Raw genomic sequence first — 19,613 nt, 5'->3', positions numbered from 1 at the left:
ATCTCATCTCCAATTCCAGCGTCACCGCCGTTACAAGACTTTTATCATCCAATAAATAATATCCACGTAAGCATATATGCTTAGATACACTTAAGTTCACGTGCAACCATTTTCAACCATGACAAATTTTACTATACTCCAAAATATAAACTAAAGCTCACTATACTTGTAAATGAAATAAAGTGTATTTATATAATATATATGTGTAGTTGTGTACAAAATGAAATAAAGTATTTATATAATATATGTGTAGTTGTGTACAGAATTTTTATACGACAAAGCGGTGACATTAAAAGTTATTAATATCATTGAAAAAAAAAGTTGCAATGGAGAACACATTTATCGATACTATGAGTGCAGATCATAGGTGTGAGTGATTCTAGTTATTAAAATGGTTATTAATATTATTTAAGATCGCCGTTAAAAAAAAATATCATTTAAGATCAGGTTATAACTACCACAAAAATTATTTCTTTGAGCGTTCAAAACATTGATTTTGAGCAGTTTTCTGTAGATTTAGGAACGCCCAAACAATAGTGGCTGGAAAAAACAAAGGACTCACTCTGAGCGTTTATTAACTCGCCCGTATTGTAAATAAAACGCCTAAAAAAGAGCCCTAAGAAGCCTGCTCAAAACTGCCCAAAATAACATGGAAACGCCCAAAAAACCCTTCCATAAATCACTCAAAATAAATCCCAAAACGCCCAAAAAGACTTTCCTAAAAGTCTGAACTACTTGAACCATAAACGCTCAAAAAAAACCCTTTAAATGCCCAAAAAAGTTATCATAAACGCTCAAAAAAAACCCTTTAAATGCCCAAAAAAGTTCTTATAAAACCCCTGCTGAATGCCAAGAATTTTCCCAATAAATGCAGCCACCCAAAAATTTGTAAAAAACAAAGACAGATGCATATAAATGAAACCAAAATTACATTAAACATCCAAACAAACATCACAAACGTGTTTCATCAACAAACCTAAACAGATATATCCCAAACATGTTTGATAGCGGACATATCTTACAAAAATTGTTCAAACACGATACTATTTCTTGGTGGTATCATTAAACACTTCTCTGAAAAACCGAGTCATAATGTTCTTAACCAACTCATCGATTTCCGCTTCAGTGACATTTCTTGTGTCGTTCCAAATCTGAAAAAGCAAGTAAACAAAATAAGATTGATTCAAACATGTAGAATTGATTCAAAATATGTAAATTAAATACAACACTTACCTTTTTCGGAAAATCATATTGCTTTTCGAGAACAAAGTTGAACATGTTTCTTATTACCAAATATCCACACTCCCAAGAGCCATCTTGTTGCATACACTACATTGAATCAAACGAAAATGCATTAATAAAATAATCTTTTAATTTTATAAAATACAAAATATATATGGATAACATACCTTTGCCATCTTCCATGTAAATTGACTTCCAAAGGTAGTTTCAATTGCTTTTGTTAGAGGATAATGATTTTTATTCTTTTCGGCTCTAATCGACACTGAATCCAAAATCCAACCTTTCCGGTCCGAAGGGGACACAATAAACAACACCCAATGACCACTTCAAAAAAGTAATTAAGCTATAGTCATTATAAAAGATCAATAATAAAATTAAAAAAATAAATATAACACGTTAAAATACAATAATATACATTACCCGTAGAAAAATGGAGCGAGAAAATACTTTTTGTCCTTGTGAAGTTTGTAGACCTCGACTAAGTGTTCTTTAACACTTGCCAGATTTTTCTCACATTCTTTCCCGGTGATGTATTGGGTATTGAAGTAGGCAACACGAGTTTTTCCTTTTGCGCTCTCTTTTTTTGACCGCATGTGATTATATAAAAACCTAATCTCAAGAAAATAAACAGAATGTTAAAATACTTAACCATATTTAAAAATAAAATATAGATGTCTGAGATGATGATAATTATAATATAACTTACATTTGACACCAATGAATGAAGCTGGCATCAAGCAATCCGTTTGCTAAAAACTGCAACACCCCCTCATATTCGACGTAGTCATATGAGTGACTGGAATCGGTAGTGGGATACATCCCAGTAGGACACTTAAGTTGAATGCTCGTCTCGCCGCCATAGTGTTTTCTTAACCGTTCGGCCAATGATTTTATACTTTTAGGGCGCAAATGTTCGATATTCCACAAGGCCTCTTGTATTCTTTTTTGTTCCTTTGACATCGTTGAAGCTTGAGTTTGTTCAACAGGTTCCGAAAACTACATTATTTAACAAACAAATTTTCATAAAAATGGTAGTTACATATACGCACACAAACATATATAACATATTTGAGTTTTCGATTACCATCATATCCAGTTCTTCTGATCCGTCAACGTCATGTTCAGTTGAAACATCATGCGGGCCAAATAGAAACTACATAATTATAAACATACTATTAGTTGATTGATTTTATTACCTCATCAATCTAAATGTTAGTACATGATTACCTCATCGCTAACATTTTCGACCATTGTCATATCAATTTGATGATTTTCATGAATTTGATATTGTTCGGTGACATCCTCAAACTATAAAAGCAAATGAAATTGTTATCATATAAAACAAAAATAATCTACATAATATACTACCCGAACGCGAGTAACACGACCCGAGACCCAAACGAGACTCCTAACCTCTGGTGAATAACATGTGTTTTCATGAGCTGGTTGTATCATGGTTGGAATATGATGAGTTGCCTCTATGTTTGAAAGCTACAGTTTAACAAACATATTAGAAGGTAAGAGTAAAAGAAAGTAATATATAATTCATACATTAAAGAACCTTTATAGAAGAAAGTGGCCACTGAATGAAATGACCAATGGCATCACCATAATCTTCAAGTTCCTCGTAGCATGAAAGTTCAGGAAGCGACGTTTTCTTGTATTCGGGATATATTTCAATTACTTCGATTTTCACATAACCATCAGCCATTGGCCCATTATGTATAATCCTAGTCGAATTAGGATGAAGATATGCTGTACCAACTATTTTTTCTCTTTTGGAAGGATGCGTGTATAACAACTCACAAAAGGTGGGTTCCTACAAAACATTACACTTTTAAAACACGCAGGTGGCAGATAAATACGATTACCTTTATCAACAGGGGCAAGCTCTTTACGTATTCCCATTTCTTCCATATCTTTACGAACATTGATACCATCTTTAGTTTTTCCGGGAATGTCTAATAATAATCCTATCAAGCTATCACATACATTTTTCTCGATATGCATAACATCTAGACAATGCATAACTTGTAAATGTCTCCAGTATGGTAAGTCCCAAAAGATTGATCTTCTTTTCCAATTAACACCTTGCTTTACACGAGTTCTTTTTCCCAACCCAGTTTCTAGATTTGTAACTCGTGAAAATGCATCAAAATTCTTGGGTGCTTTTCCAGTCTCGGTACTTCCATTAAAGTCCTTTGTGTTAAACCGATAATTGTGACCACGCGGAAGGAACCTTCGGTGTCCCATGTATACCGTTTTTCTGCAATTATTTAACCACACCGAACTTGTCTCGTCTTCACAAACAGGACAAGCTTTTTTACCTTTCGTACTATATCCTGATAAATTAGCGTACGCTGAGAAATCATTTATGGTGCAAAAAATCATGGCACTCAATTTAAAATATTCCTTCTTATAAGCATCATACACATCTGCTCCAGAACTCCATAAAGTTTTTAGGTCATCAATCAGAGGGGACAAATAAGTATCAATCTTATTACCAGGTTGTTTCGGACCCTGAATCAACAACGACATCATTATGTATTTTCGTTTCATGCATAACCACGATGGAAGATTGTAGATGCAAAGAAGAACCAGCCACGTACTATGACCACTACTAGCGTTTCCGAAAGGATTGAATCCATCGGAACTAAGCCCAAACCTTATGTTCCTAGCCTCGTTACCGAATTCTGGATATTTCCTATCAAAATTTCTCCATTGAATCGAATCTGCCACATGTCTTAATTTCCCATCTTTTATACGCTCATCAGAATGCCAACGTAACAGTTTTGCTTCTTTCCCGTTTGAAAATAATCGTTTTAGTCTTGGTATAATTGGAAAATACCACATTACTTTGGCCGGTGGTCCATTTTTGGTCACATCATTATGATATTCACCAGTTTTACTTTTTCTCTTGTACCTAGATTCGTCACATACAACACATTTATGACTGCTCTCATACTCATTTCTATACAAGATGCAATCATTCGGGCATGCATGTATTCTTTCCACTTCCAATCCCATTGGATTCATCATTTTTTTGGCTTGGTAAAATGAAATTGGTAACTTGTTATCTTTCGGAAGTATGTCATGCAAAACAACTAATAGATCTGTGAAACTTGTATCGCTCCATCTGTTTTTTGCTTTCAAGTTAAATAACTTCAACACAGCTTCAAGTTTTGAAATCTCACAATCGCTGTATAATGGTTTTTGTGCATCTTCAATTAGATGTTGTAATTTTATATAATCATCATCGTCGATATCATTCTCTAAATCCTTAAAAATGTCATCTAAGTTTTTATCATTTAAAGTGTTATCAGTTAAGTCGTCACCATTTAAATCGTCATCATTTAAATCATCAACGTTTAAATTGCCACCATATAAGAGATTTTCATTATCCTCATTGTCTATATTAGTCGATGTTGTGGCACCATCAATCCGTGATTCCCCATGTTTTGACCAACAAGTTGAATTAGGCATAAAACCATTTGAAGCAAATGATACTCTATATCACGAATATTTCCGAATTTTTGAAAAGTTTTACAACTCATACAAGGACACCAAATCTCTTTGGAGCCAACATTCCTCCGATTAGCTTCAGCAACCTTAAGAAAAGTAGAAACGCCTTTCGTATATATTTCGGAAGTACGCACGACGCTACTATTGTACATCCAATATTCTCTACCTTCCATCTGAAAAATTAAAATAATCAAGTATATCAAATAAGTGATATGCAATTAAGTATGAAATTAGGCGGTGGATCCTAACCCACTTTTTAAACTAGTGGAAAACCCGCGCGTTGCGGCGGAAACACACTACGCATCGGGTAATCTGGTAGAAAGCGGAGTGAGGATTTAGATATATAAAACGCTTGAAAGTGATTACATTTGAAAGCGAAGGGGGTGGGGTCTGGAAGCGAAGGGGGTAGTTAATTTAGATATATAAAAGGCTTCTTTGTTTAATACTCGGTTTTTCTTATTTTATCAAACCTTTTGTGATACATTATCTAGTATACACGTCCATTTGTTTTTTTTTTATTCTTAACATTAGTATGGTCTTTTATAACATGGTCCGAATTCGAAACTAAGCATCAACTTTATTATGAATACCAAGTACCGGTACTGAAAATCTCCAAAATTAAGTGTAGGTACCAAATATACACGGTACAGTTTAGTACCATTAGTCTAGATTGATCATAGAAAAAAAAATTAATGCTCATGTTATCTCTAAATGTATTTAAGTATTTATTAAGAATGTATCATCATAAGACACCGTGCACATTACATAAAGAAGACATAATGTTAACCTAATAATGTACTCTTAACCTTACATTAGATTGCTAACTATTCAAACTCAACTATCTATCACATACAAGATTTCTTATGTAAGTTTCTAATGCACGACAACATGTGTGGATAAATTTTCATAGTTATCGAGCATTCGGGTTGATAATCTGACCATGTTGTCCCGTGTAACTGAGTCGGCTCCACCACAGGCCACAGCAAGTGGATCACCCTTGTCTGGATCAGAAATGTCCAAAAGTAGCTCATCGTATGTATCGTTATCCTAATAAAACAACATCAAGACATTAATCAATTTAATCAGTTATAACGTTTAAGGAATGATTAATAATTTGATATTAAGTTTTTAATACATTATAAACAAGGTTAGGTACTCGTGTAATACACGGGTTGAGTAAGTAAATAGTTATTAATGAAAATTTAAGAAATATTTTTAGTTAACTTTTCTATTAAGAAATAGGATAGACATAAAAAAGCGGGAAAATGAATCATCAGTTCATAGAATTGTTGCACACGTTGTAACCGGTTACTTATCTATTAGGTACAAATAATTTTATACCCATCCACAATCCGGGTGTTTCGACGTAATAACAAAAACCAAGCAAGCCCAATGTTATACCCCGCAAGCCCAATTTTATACCCACAAAATACAATGTAGCTCAATCTATGTTCACCTGTGTCAAAAATTTTAGAGACCTTTGGGACTTCCCTAAGAACTCAGGATTCTGAAAACCCAAGTTACTGGACTTATTTGGTACTCTAGTTTGTTCTTTTTAAAGAAAAGTCAAATGTGTATAGAAAAATAATTTTCACAAGTAAATAATAATAACTAAAATAAAAATAAAAACCAACTTAGCTTGGTTCTCTGCTGCAATGCCACCATCTATAGTAATGAATTAAGAAAAAAAATTGAAGGTAATGGTTATGATAGGAACTTTGGAAGCATTCATACCACAATAGCGACAAGAGTTCTTACACTTTCAGATCCTTTAAATTCAAGGGCAGAACTTTCAACCGTGTGAAATAATTATTAGTACCTACTTAATGATTATTGTGTATTAATTTAACTTGTGCTTATAAGTAGTTAGATTAAAGATGGTGGTTGTCAGGGGAGGATACATGCACAAGTCATGCGGGGCAAGGGCACCAGCTGAGATCAACCTAACATAGGTAACAGAAATCTATTGCAAAAAAAGAATACCAAACCTGTAACCGAACCTACCTTGCAACCTCTCTATTAGACAACAACAACCTTCGAAATAGTTAGTTGACATAGCCTGTTAACAAATGAACTTTGTGAGACCAATGCAATTCCAAAGTGGCAACTGCATCATAATTTGGTTACAACTTTAAAGAAGCATATATCACTGTGACTGTGAGGGAATAGAATGTAATTACATCTGGACCACCTTAGCTGAAGTAGCGGCGGTGGAGGCTTTACTTCCTCTCTTGGCAGAGGCGGCTGCCTTCATTTTGCTCGCATCAGACACCACACCATCCGAAACAAAACAAACATGTGCTGACAGTTAGGGTTCCAAAGAACGATAAACAAATATATCTTACCTCAGCTATGGTTTCACTGCACAACTAATCACATAAAAAAGTTTAATTTAACCAATCCAAACGCCCTCAAAACATGTTATTACTGCAACAAAACACAATAAGCAGAAAATCAATCCGAATAAGCAATCGCCAAATAGACCATTCCAAATGACAATTTAGCTAATTTACACCCCAAAATTTGCATTGAACTTAGCAACTTCAAATCATATTATAAAATTACATAATAAAAAAAATCACAAAAACAACCCCTTTGCCCAAACTCTAAATCCAGTCTATTCAATCAACCAAACACACTTAGAAAAAAGTATATAAAAACCAACAGATGGTGACATTTAAACAATAACAAACCGGAAAACAATTTACCTTTCGCAATCAACAACACTAAGACATTGTAAAATTGTTTGCATTTCGATTGAACAATCAATATATGCTCATACTTTGATTTCTATCGGTTTCCCCCCCTTTCGTTTTGAGACCTATCTATCTAATCATGAGCTTTGAAATTTGTTTGGCAGTTTAGGGCCCTACACAAAACAAAGATTGGCAGGAAAATTCAAATATTAGACGTGAACCAATACAAATAAAATGTAAACAAGAAATAACTATACTGAGTTTCATAAGGTGGGAACCTGTAATCTTAGAGATCAGAGATTTTTTGCTCCACTTCAACACAAGACGATTTTGGCGGCCGAAGTATACAACCACCACCATAGACCACCGTTGTTTAGCGGCTGAAGTTCACCTCCACCGCAGGTAGTCATTGTTGTCGTCGCAAACCACTACCCAAGTTGTCGGAATCATCATTATAGTCGCTAGAGTTACAAAAGTTCAACATCAGTTGCTAGAACTAACAAGCTGAAGCACATGACCTACACAAATCAAAAGAAGGTCGCCAGACTTACCTCGGTTGTCAGAAAACGTACATGCAGCTGATAAATTGGAACCGGGTTGTCGAAACCTACCTCAACAGCCATCTACCACCGGGATCTCGTCTCAGTTGCCACGGATCTGCTCGAGAATCCTACCACTGAAACCCTAGGGAGCAAATTTTACCACTACACACCATATCGTCACTAGATGGGGTCATGGATTTGAGAGATCGAATGAGAGGGACACACAAGAATTGAGAAATCGATGGAGAGGAGTGCTCCAGAACTTTGAGAGAGAGAGAGACCTAAGTAGAGAAAAAGTGGATTTGATTTGAAACGAAAAGGATCTAGGGTTAGTGAAAGGATGAACGGTGACTTATGAGTGGTTGCAGAAGTGGAATTCGGAAGAGGTGATGCAACCCAACAGGCTTCAATTTCATTATTACACTGCTCCAAACCGAAGAAATCATTGAAGCCTTGTTAAATGAGGGGCAAATTTGGGAGCAGGGTTGAAAATAATGGAACTTTGCTTCGGACCTTGTACATGGCGTCTTAAAAAATTGATGTTAAATTACTATTTTAGACATAGGAAATGCTTATATATAGTATATAGATAATCTATCTCACATGTATATATTTTAACGTGAAAACTATTTAAGAAAAAATCGGCAGCGTTTCCCCTCAACTCCCCAAGTATGCAGTTAAACCACAAACCCGAAGGAGTAGGGGAAATACTGCCAATTTTTTCTTAAAAAGTTAACAAGTTAAAATACATACACATCCTAATGAGATAGAATATTTAAAAAGCAGTCCCAAACAGGGACAATCCAAAATTTATCTCTATTAGATAAATTTTGGACGGGTATACTATAAAGGGTTATCTTCAATGCACACATATCATACATATCTATATTAGAAATATTATACACAAAATGTTAGACTAATATTGCTTTTGTTATACACAAATATTTAAATAAAAATAGAATACATTATTGATAAAACCAAAATTACGTACCTTTAAGTCTTGATAGAATATTGAAGAGAAATGTTTCGAAGTATACGTACAATTTTTATCTACAAATTAATAGCAACATATAATCAATTAGTGATTATAAAAGAATTCAAGAACGAGTAAATATATAAACGATAATATGATGAAACTCTATATACCTTTGTTAATGGAATGATTGAATTGAATGAACAATAGAATTAAATCAATAAGTTGAAAGAATCAAAGAAATTGATGGTAAGGCTTTGATGGAGAAGAATCATTAATCGAGAGATGCATGAATTGAAGTAACTGCTAGGGTTTTTTCTATTTATATAACATGTTTTTTTTTTTAGCCACATTAATTTTCGCCCAAAAAAACTGTTATTTTTGGGCCACTTACAAGTCTTCGCCCAAATAATTGATTTCTTTGGGCTCCACTGAAGTTCGCCCATATTGTATACTTTTTTAGGCTATTCTTTTGTTTTTTTGGGCGAAAAATTGTTAGGAATATGCAAAAGTAATATTTTGGGCGGTGTTAAGTGATAAAACGCCCAAAATGTAATATTGAAACGCCTAAAATAATGTCTTTTCTAGTAGTTAAGAGATTAAAATGAGTTGTGATTAAACAAGTTCTACTGTTTTTGAATTTTGGATTGTATTTTTATCAACTATGTAAATTTAGTTTTGATGAGATATATATTTTTTTACTTTAAAAAATATATATTATTCTAATAATATCGAGTATTCTAGCAAAAAAAAAGTTCTACCGATCCAATATACTTCAATCGCAACTTTTGTTACAATAATAATGTAATATACTTGAATTAATAATTATCTAATACTTGAATTCTAAAATTAATATATGGGTTTTTTAGTATTTTAATAATATTTTTAGTACTTTCAGCATTAACATCTGTATTTCCTAGTTTAATTTAATATTTTTACTTTACATTTTAATGTTTTAATTTAATTAGGTTTGTTGACGTCTCTTGTTACGACAATTCGACAAACATAGCAAATGATATGTAAATCATACGTTATTTGAAAACAACGACTGATGTTTAGAAATCATAATCGGTTTTGTTCATCATTCAACCGTACGTTTTACTTTTAAATAGAACTTCGTTTTTAACAAAACCTGTACTTGAATGGAATGTCGAGGAAAAAAATTAGCCACAACCATGTTTAAATAGAACTTCGTTTTTAACAAACATATACTTAAATGGAATATCGAGGAAAAAAATTAGCCACAACCATGTACTTAAGCATTTAGAAAAACTTAAAGAACGTAAATTATTAAAGAAAATTATCAAATTAAAGAAAAAAATATGAGTTAAAAAAGGAAAAAGAATTACTAAAGAAATACGAAATTAAATGAAGTTTTAACACTGTCGGACGTGCAAGGAATCAAACCCATACCTGATACCACTTAAATGGCATTTAGACAACCCATCTACTACATCACCAACATAATTTTTCTTTTCTATAGTTTTTATACGTATATATAAGAAACTGTTGAAAAAACAAAAAATTACCTAGACCGTCCGTAATAAGCGTGATTTTTCCAAAAAAAAAGCCGCCAAACACGCCAAGGCTCCACCCCCTTGGGCGTTTTTCGGCGTTATTTTCGAAAAAAAAAAACTCCCCAGCGTGTTTTAAATCACGCCAAAATTGCAAATTGTTGGCCAATCAGATAACACCATATGGGTTTAAAGAGATAGAGATGGAGATAGCCGGAGTTTTTTCCGGAATTCGAGTGGGTTTGGGTTTTGTGGTTAGCCGTAATTTTTGCCGGTCAAACGAAGAAGAAGGGTTGGGAGGCGGGTGGTTTATTTAACATTGGCAAAATGGCAAATTAGACCCTTGTGGTTTTGAACATTGGTTAATTAGACCCCTGTGGTTTTAGTTTTCAGTTTAAAAACTTAAATTTCGATAGTTTGGGGCAAATAAGTTTATTTTTTAATACTAGTATTTTATTTTTTTTTATTTAATGAAATATTATTAGTTTTTAATTTAAAAAAATTAATAATTGTGTAATGATTGTTTGGGCATTATTCCACTACGCCCTTTTGTAAAAAGTCCAATAATGCCCCCTTACTGATTGAACTGCCATATCGCGAAAAACACCCAAGAGTAAGGGCATTATTCACTAAACCACTACACATGTTCTTAGTGAATGTCATACGGTATCCACGGACTAGCCCACCGCCAACCTGCACCAATCACAGCAAACAACAATCAATCACATGAACTATTCTTGTGCCTTTTTATATTATATTATAATTATAATATAATCTAATTTTTTTATAATATTTGTCTTTAAATTTAGAGTTAACTTCCGTTTTGCTCGTTATGGTTTGGCCACTTTAACGGTTTTGCCCCAATCATTTAACGGTTTTCCTCCTTAATGTTTCGATCTTGTCGCCTGTTTGTTCCTCGGCTCTAACTTCATCCATATTGTATGTTAACTGAACGGGTATTTTTGTAATTTCAAGTTAACATACAAGATCCAAGAAATGTTATACTTTAAATTACCAAAATACCCTCCAGTTAACATACAATATGGATGGAGTTAGAGCCAGGAAGCAAACTGACGACAAGATCGAAACATCAAGAAGAAAATGACCGTTTTTAAATAATTAGGGCAAAACCGTTAAAATGACCAAACTATAGAAAACAAAATGGAAGTTAACTCTTATTATTATTATCGTGGTAGGCATGAGAGAAGCAGGAAGAAAATTAGAGGGGAATCAGCCGGCAGCATGTTGCCCTCCAACCAATACCTTACTATTTAATATTAGTGCACCTTCTACGCATATTAATCGCTTTTCCCTTATTACAATATTTGCTTTTTTTAATAAAGGAAAAATTACATTTTTCGTCCTTTATGTTTGTAGCGGATTGCAATGGATGACCTTTAACTTCAATAATTACAGTCATAATCCTTTATTTGGAAAAGTCATTACACCTTTCGTCCTTTACCCCTAACCATGTTAAAATTTTCAGTTAAATGTGACATGTGCCTTACAAATGAGAGTAGGTTAGTAATTTTACCTATTATATTAACAATATATATATATATATACACACACAAAACATAAACCCATAGTCCACACTCTCTCTTAGCTCACTCTCTCTCTCTAAAAAGTTGTATAGATCTGTGTGCTCTGTTGATCCCTACTAATCGTCGCATAAACTCCATACTTCAGCGTCCACCATTTCGATTGTCGCATGACAGTAAATCACCTCAACTTTAATCTTGATTTATTTCTGGAATTGCATTGGTTTAAAATGTGTGTTCTTTAGTTTTCACCCATTGAGATTTGAATAAACCATATCTCCACCTGTGTCTCCATAAGTGTGTAAATGGGAGTGATGACAACAAGCTTTATGCTTTAAATCCTATCCATTATAAAAGCATTAAAACTACAAACTACACATAGGCAAATTAAAATGTCTTAAATTAATCATGTAACCACCTAAAATCTCCACCATTCTCACTGGCACCGTACTCCAGCAGGCACCAAAAAACCCCTAATTCCACTTCTCAATTCCAACACTCACCCCAGTCATATTCCTCCATTTTTTCTTCCAACAAACTCTAATTTCACGCAATTAGGGATTCAAATTCAAAACCATGGAAGAAGACTTCAAATCAATTCGATTACAATTAGATTCGGCCGCATTCATGGTGTTCATTTACCTGGTGCCGTACATCCACGACCACCCAAAACCGAAGCTCTCTCTCTTCCCCGGCCACTTAGAACCGATTCACTGTGTGGGTATAGATTGGGTCACGGTTTTCAAATCTAGAGTTACAGAAATTTGTTGAAATTAGTGGGGTTTGGTGGTGGTTATAGGCAGTGGTTGTCAGAGTTGATAGTTTTTAATGGTGGTTAAAGGTTTGGTTTTCGTGATGGGAAGTCAGGCTTTGGAATCGGGGGTAATGTGGATGTGGTGCGGCGAAGGTCGGGGGTTGTTGATGGTGGTCGATGGTGGTTGATGGTGATGATCGAGGCTTGTTGATGGCTGTGGTTTTGGGGGATGGTGGTGCTGATTTGAAGAGTTTACAGGGAGAGGTGTGTGTTCAGAGTGTGTGATTTTTTTTTCAGTATATTTGTTTTTTGATATCATAAATGAAGGGAAAGAAAGAAAAGGAGGGGAAAAGACAATATTGCCCTTATGTGACTTGACTTAACTTAAAATTTTAACCTGGTTATGGGTAAAGGACGAAAGGTGTAATGAGTTTTCTAAATAAAGGATTGTGACTGTAATTATTGAAGTTAAAGGTCATCCATTGCAATCCGCTACAAACATAAAGGACGAAACGTGTAATTTTTCCTTTAATAAATTGGTTATCTTTTAGACTAGTGGTTGTCCGTTCTTGAGCGGCTTGTTAACGGTGTAATAAGCCACCTCAGCGGTTGTTAGGTACATCGTGCCGGCTTCACGGTTGTACATGGTGAAATCGTTAATGTGTTGGCGATGTTAAAGGGAAGAAAGGGATGGTGGTGGGGCCTATGGATGTGGGAACCAATCACATGTCACCTTTTCTTTTAGTTATTGGTATTGGTGTTTAGTTAACTCACAACACATTGTTAACACTGACGTGACGATGATGTTACAATGTTTTAGTTAACTCACAACACATTGTCTTAGTCTAAATTCCTTATTTGATCATCAATAAATAAAAATCCAAAACAATACATTCAACATCAAATTAATTTAGAATTTTTTTTGAACGACTAAAGAATCCTCAAAATGGGCTACCGGCAAAATTCACCACACCGGGATGCACTCGCCTCCAAACCGGAGAAAACCCTCACCTAGGGCTGAAGCCCGTGAACACTCGCCCGAAGGCAGGACAGTGCGGTGAGGTAAAACCCGTTCAGTTCAATGATCGAACTAGAGATCGCCGCCTACTCGCCTAGTTTCTCATCATCACCTAGTGCCGCCGAAACTAATGGGAAGCAGGAATCGAACCTAGGTCTCTTAGAAACCCATGTCTCTGCCTTACCACTCCACACCAACTCATTGACAAAGTAATTTACAAATAATCCAATTCAGCTCATATAATTAACATATATTTTCCCAAAAAAAAATTAAATCTTTCGATGAGAGTTTTAGCATATATAATACCACTAGATTAGAACCCCGTGTATTACACGGGCTGAATAAATGTGAATATATATATTAAATAATAAAATAATATCTTTAAAAACTTTGTTTATTACATCTATTGAATACATATAATTTTATATACTGAAAAATAAAAAGTTATATCTTTAAAACCCCTTGTATTGTTGTACAGGTTGAATAAATATAATTTTATACATCAAATAATGAAAAAAAATACTAAATAATAAATTATTTATATATTTAAAAACCACGTGTATTGTACAGATTGAATAAATCTAATTTTATATATCAAATAATAAAAAAATTATATTTTTAAAAACTCATGTATTACACAGGTTGTATAAATGTAATTTTGTATAGTAATTTTTAAAAAAGTTATATTTTTAAAAAGACCCCGTGTATTACACGGGTTGAATTTATATATCAAATAATAAAAAATTATATTTTTAAATACCTCATGTATTACACGAGTTGGATAAATGTAATTTTGTATAGTAAATGATAAAAAAGTTGTATCTTAAAAACCCCGTGTGTTACACGGGTTGAATAAATGTAATTTTATATATTAAATAATAAAAACTTATATCTTTAAAAAATCTCGTGTAATACACGAGTTGAGTTCTGATTAATTTCAGATTTTGATTTCCTGCATTTTCTCTCCTATTAAATAATAATAATTTTTCTCTCCTTAAAATTACATCTTAAGTCATATTCTTATTTTTATAAAACATATTTAAAAAATATAAAATATTTTATTTAAAATAAATATATTTAAAACATTTACTGCTTATAAAGGGTTGAATATATTTAAAACATATTACTGATTATAAAGAGTCATAGACAATTTAAATATGTTACCAAAATTTGAATGTAAAAGTATAAACGTAGATACTAAAATAAAATCTCTCTACGATATGATAAAACTATAATGTAACTTATTCATATATCTAAGGAAATATATTATAAAAATAATAATTTAATATTAATAGTATATTTTCTAAATAAGTTTTTAATCTATACTATATCTCTACGTATATCTCATAATTATATATATTAAATAGTATATCTCTACGTATATCTAATAAATAATTATTTAATTTTAATAGGCTAAAAAATAGATGGCTCCAATAAGTGACATGTGTCCCCAAAGTGGTTTCTTTTATTATATAGTATAGATGTATCTATAAGGTTTTGTACAACTTCAATTTTTTTGAAGTACTAGATTTTTGCCCTCGGCCGCGCGTTGCGGCGGCAACGGCTTAGTTGTTTATAGCTGGCAACACATTATATAATCCATTAACTATACGAAAACGCGTGTGTCGATGTATCCGGTCTAAAGCATTGTGTTTACAAAAGAAACGGAATCAAACCCGGGTTGGTTCGTTTAGTGAGGGTTCCACCTAACCACTACACCGCCCTTACTTTCAAGACTTAGTAATGTCAAACGTACAGGAACTCGAATTTGTAGCGTCGAATGAAAGTGTATTATATTTGACCCGACTCGTTTGCGAACAAAGTTGACGTCAAAACGTAAACCAAACGAAAACATACGTAAAAATAAGCATGAAAGCATATTATATTTGACCAGACTCGTTCCGAAAAAAAAAAACTATGTTGAAACATGAGTTTTGTATCATTAACGCAGAAACGTGAAGCATGAAAATGCATTATATATAGACTCGTTTTCGAAAAAATTATCAAAATGAAAGAATGGAGGGTTAGTTCTTTTGTCAATTAAAAATTACAAAATATTTTAAAAAAAAAGAGAATATGGAAATTGAAAGAATGCAACCATTTGACCATATCAACGTCTCATTTAGTAACAGCCAAACAATTGAATACTAAAAGAAAAGGGATGCAGAGGGACCGAGGCTAACAATCAATGGAAACTATGATGGCCAAAGTCTAAAAGAAAAGGAGGATCAAAAAGGTAAAAGTCACCGAACTTTAAGTTTAAGATTATATAAATTTTAAATATATAAACACTTGTATATATTTGCTTTGACTTAAATATATAACTAGAATTATCACCCGCCGCAATGCGGTGGGGTTTCTTTAGTTATATATCGTATTAGATGAAATGCAAATGTTTCTTACATGACCACGAGCCTGTGTGTAAAACATAGAAAAGAATAACTAAGTCGATTTTTGACTCGCTCGTTGCGACAAATCTATCAAACGGGAAAAATAGACGCGTTGCGATGGGCCTGTCAAACGGGAAAAGTAGATGAAAAAAACATTGAACCCCACACGAAACGTTAAACGGAAAATTTACGAAAGATGAAAAGTCTAAGGGATCAAAATTGAAAGTAAAAAAAGTGTTGTGGTTAATTTGTAAAAGATGAAAAACTTTGTGTTAAAAGCAAAAAAAAAAAATCAAAGGGGTTAATTGCAAAAGATGGAAACTTTAGAATTAAAATTGAAATATCAAATTAATCAAAGGGTTAAATTACTTAAGATTGAAACTTTAAACTTAATTTGCCAAATATGTAAACTTTAGAGTTAGAAATGAAAATTTCAAAATTATTTTTGAAAAACTCTAAAATCATCATGTACAACACATATGTGCATAACTAACTTGCTAATTTAGAGTATTTAAATACGCTTATGTAATCAATTGGCTTCGTGCGTATTTCCAACACTCATTATATATGTACAACACTACTTACGACCTACAAGTACATTATTTAGGTCGTACGATTCTTTACTTAAAATTGATTATCTGTCCAACGCACTAAAAAAATATGAGTATTGAATAACAAGAACATCTACACACATGTTAGATAACAAGAAAACATTGTCCAATAAAGAAAATAACAACTAACAGGTAAAAATAGCTTTGCAAGTATTGTGGGCTACAAGTCTGAATCTTGGCCCAGTGAAAGCCCAATTGGCATAAAAGGCTTTTTTTGGTAGAGAGTAGAGACGAAGAAGTTCACTAAAAAACCGGTTACTATAACCATAACCGGTTGATAATCAATATACTAGAAACCGGTTTATGTTAAGAAAAAACAGGTTGTTAGGAGATTTAGAACAAAACCGGTTCCGCTTAAAACTGTTGGGGAAAAATACTAACCGCTTTCAAACGGCTATATGGTTATTTATAGTCGTTTTTATGAGTTTTTGGGCCATTTCACCTCCCTATGTTGGCATGAATAGATGTTGGGTGTATTTGTGTAATGGCATAAGATGTACCAACGATCCAAGCTTAGTAACTTGGGAATCTTGTTTATTAACAAGCAGTTGGGTTCTAACTTATGAGGTGAAAAGAATTCCACTTGATGGTCCTAGAAGAGCCCAAGCTAGTTTTATATATGCATGCTAGGCTCCTTTATGTTGGCGATACTAGTCAACTTCGGGTTCGATCTTGTTTGTTAAATAAGATCAAATTTAGGCTCAAATTCGATTTGTTTCAAGCATTTAGCGAGTCAATATTAGGTAGTCCACAAACGCTTTGGCTCGTTTACAAACCTACTAAGCATTTTATACATTTTTAGACTTGCTGGCTACAATCCCCCCCACCCTCACTCCCACTTTTATGTCATCCAAATTATCTTCTTTAAATCCATTTTAAAATTTCTTGATTAATAAAAAGGTGAAAATATTTTACTTTATATGTAATTTATTGTAACGCCTCGCTTTTTGTAACTTTCTGTATTTAGAAAGCTTGTCTTGTATTTCTATTTTCGGAAACTTGTTTCTCTTGTAATCGTATTTCGTTTCGAATCGTTGTAAACCGAGGCTTTGATCATAATGAAGTTGTTTATTTCCTAAGAATCATGCGTTGTTTATTTAATCCATATATACATATTCACGATTCTCGTAAAAAACGTGTGTTACTTGCAAACAACTAACGTAAATACGTAATTTTAAACGTTCTATTCATACAATTATTTAGTTATGCTTCTGCAAAACTTAATCTATTCATTCATACTTGATTAATAGTTAAGTTCATGTCTAAAATACATAAAACACCTTGAAAGTATGCTAAATATGAAACATAAGGGACCAAACTCGTCAAAAACCAAAACTCATCGGGGATGGTGCCGATGGTCGGCGGTGGTGGGTTGCGACGGGTGGTGGATGTGGCTGGCGGGGTGGTCGGTGGTGGTTATGATGAAGGGTAAGAGGGGAATTGAGTGGAAAAAAAATAAGGGGTTGATGGAATGAATTTGAGGTTTTTAGAGGAAATGAAATGCCTTATGTAATGGGAGATTACATTACTTTGACCAATCCAAACACATTTTTTACATTCACTCACAATAGTCTATTTCATTCCGCCTCTCGTTTTTACATATCAAACGCTACCAAAAAGTTTGATACTATATATAAGTGGTTGTTAGTTCTTAATATTTTTCATATTTTTCTATTTATAAAAGAGTCATAAGGTATCAATGGATGTATATTACAAATGGAACCTAAACAATTTTGATGAATATATATTACAAATGGAAACCTAAACAATTTTGGTGAGTATATAATATACATATAAACAAGGTATTTACATAGACCATCAAGGGTGGCTCAAATAATTTTTCATTTTAGTAATAAAAAATAACATTATTAAGTAAAATGTATAATTTTACTTTTTGGTGTTCATGCTTTTTTTGGCTACTTCACAATTTTCTTTAACGGTGGCTGCAGATGCTGCAGCTTCTCCAGTTACCGTCTTCTGCACTTTTGTTGCAGCATCCTTGGTGGCATTCCATGCTTCTGTCGCCGATTTTGTTGCCTTCTCAGTAATGGTCTCCTTCCCGGCAACTTCTTTGCATTGACTCGCCACCTTTATTTACACACAACAAATTAAATGAAACAATTGCTATGAAGATTTTTTATGTATCTAATCTACTTTGCATGTGCGGATAGAGTTTTTAGAGTTGAGGGTCTCCTGAAAGCAATCTCTCTATCCGCTAGGATAAAGTTATGGTGTGTCTACATCCCACCTTTCCAATACCTTTCCAATAGATAAACTATTAGTGAGATTTTAGTAGGTACGATTGTTGTTCAACAAAACAACGTATTCATTTTTCATGTTTTATTAGTATGTATCTAGCATGCATTCTTGTATATAATATTCACAAGAGAGAATGCTCACCGCAGCTGTTTTTTCTTTTAGCTCATCGATATCTTGTTTGACTGCATCTGGTGATGAGGGTGGCTTAAAAAACCGTACCTATTTAAATTTCAAAAATTTGAATAGATTTAATATATTTTTAAATTTATAAACGGAGTGTATGTGATTGCTTATTAAAGAAACAGATAATGATATAAACTAATAAACTAGATAATGCAAATTTTTAGACCATGTGTAATGGAATAACTAAAACATGCAAGTTGTTTTTGTCACATCACGGCCTTCAAAAAGGTGTATGGTTTAAGTAAACTAAATTAAAAAAATAAAAAAGACGGATAAATGGTTGGTTATGGTTGGCTAAGAAAGGAACGTTAGAGATGATGGGGCTTTAGTATTTTAACAGAGATGAGGGCTCAACCCTTCTTGGCGTC

At 33.3% G+C, this 19,613-nt stretch overlaps 2 protein-coding genes and 1 long non-coding RNA gene across 6 annotated transcripts; all 3 read right to left on the bottom strand.

Annotated features, from left to right (window-relative positions):
- Positions 1-912: 912 nt before the first annotated feature.
- Positions 913-3,058, bottom strand: LOC110913229. The gene is made up of 9 exons (XM_022158074.2): positions 2,804-3,058; positions 2,656-2,733; positions 2,470-2,550; positions 2,327-2,395; positions 1,949-2,238; positions 1,663-1,851; positions 1,410-1,566; positions 1,234-1,329; positions 913-1,151 (listed from the first exon to the last, which is right to left on the bottom strand). Exons 1-9 carry the CDS (start codon positions 2,951-2,953, stop codon positions 1,044-1,046), a joined length of 1,218 nt encoding a protein of 405 aa, XP_022013766.1. The 5' UTR covers positions 2,954-3,058; the 3' UTR covers positions 913-1,043.
- LOC110913230 lies at positions 3,007-4,725 on the bottom strand. The gene has a single exon (XM_022158076.1). It carries the CDS (start codon positions 4,723-4,725, stop codon positions 3,007-3,009), a length of 1,719 nt encoding a protein of 572 aa, XP_022013768.1.
- Positions 4,726-4,754: 29 nt separating this feature from the next.
- On the bottom strand, positions 4,755-8,487 carry LOC110910473. 4 transcript variants are annotated; one of them, XR_002576190.2, is made up of 6 exons: positions 8,012-8,487; positions 7,739-7,921; positions 6,945-7,633; positions 6,769-6,823; positions 5,704-5,811; positions 4,755-4,937 (listed from the first exon to the last, which is right to left on the bottom strand). It is a non-coding gene; the product is annotated as an uncharacterized LOC110910473 (long non-coding RNA). The 4 variants fall into 4 exon arrangements; XR_004881533.1 differs by lacking the exon at positions 4,755-4,937 and having other exon boundaries at positions 5,547-5,811; positions 6,945-7,191; positions 7,473-7,633; XR_002576189.2 differs by lacking the exon at positions 4,755-4,937 and having other exon boundaries at positions 5,547-5,811; positions 6,945-7,133; positions 7,473-7,633.
- Positions 8,488-19,613: the final 11,126 nt, after the last annotated feature.

This window comes from Helianthus annuus, chromosome 15 (genome assembly GCF_002127325.2).
Source record: "Helianthus annuus cultivar XRQ/B chromosome 15, HanXRQr2.0-SUNRISE, whole genome shotgun sequence".
Taxonomy (NCBI): Eukaryota; Viridiplantae; Streptophyta; class Magnoliopsida; order Asterales; family Asteraceae; genus Helianthus; species Helianthus annuus.
The sequence above is the reverse complement of the archived record's forward strand: the minus strand, read 5'-3'. Positions and strand labels throughout refer to the sequence as shown.

Excerpts from the sequence above, each read along its gene's own strand:
- LOC110913230 (XM_022158076.1), bottom strand. The coding sequence starts at position 4,725 with ATGCCTAATTCAACTTGTTGGTCAAAACATGGGGAATCACGGATTGAT.
- LOC110913229 (XM_022158074.2), bottom strand. The coding sequence starts at position 2,953 with ATGGCTGATGGTTATGTGAAAATCGAAGTAATTGAAATATATCCCGAA. Across the intron at positions 2,396-2,469 it reads TCGAAAATGTTAGCGATGAG|TTTCTATTTGGCCCGCATGA; the intron begins GTAATCATGTAC and ends ATAATTATGTAG. Across the intron at positions 1,852-1,948 it reads TTCATTCATTGGTGTCAAAT|GTTTTTATATAATCACATGC; the intron begins GTAAGTTATATT and ends TCTTGAGATTAG.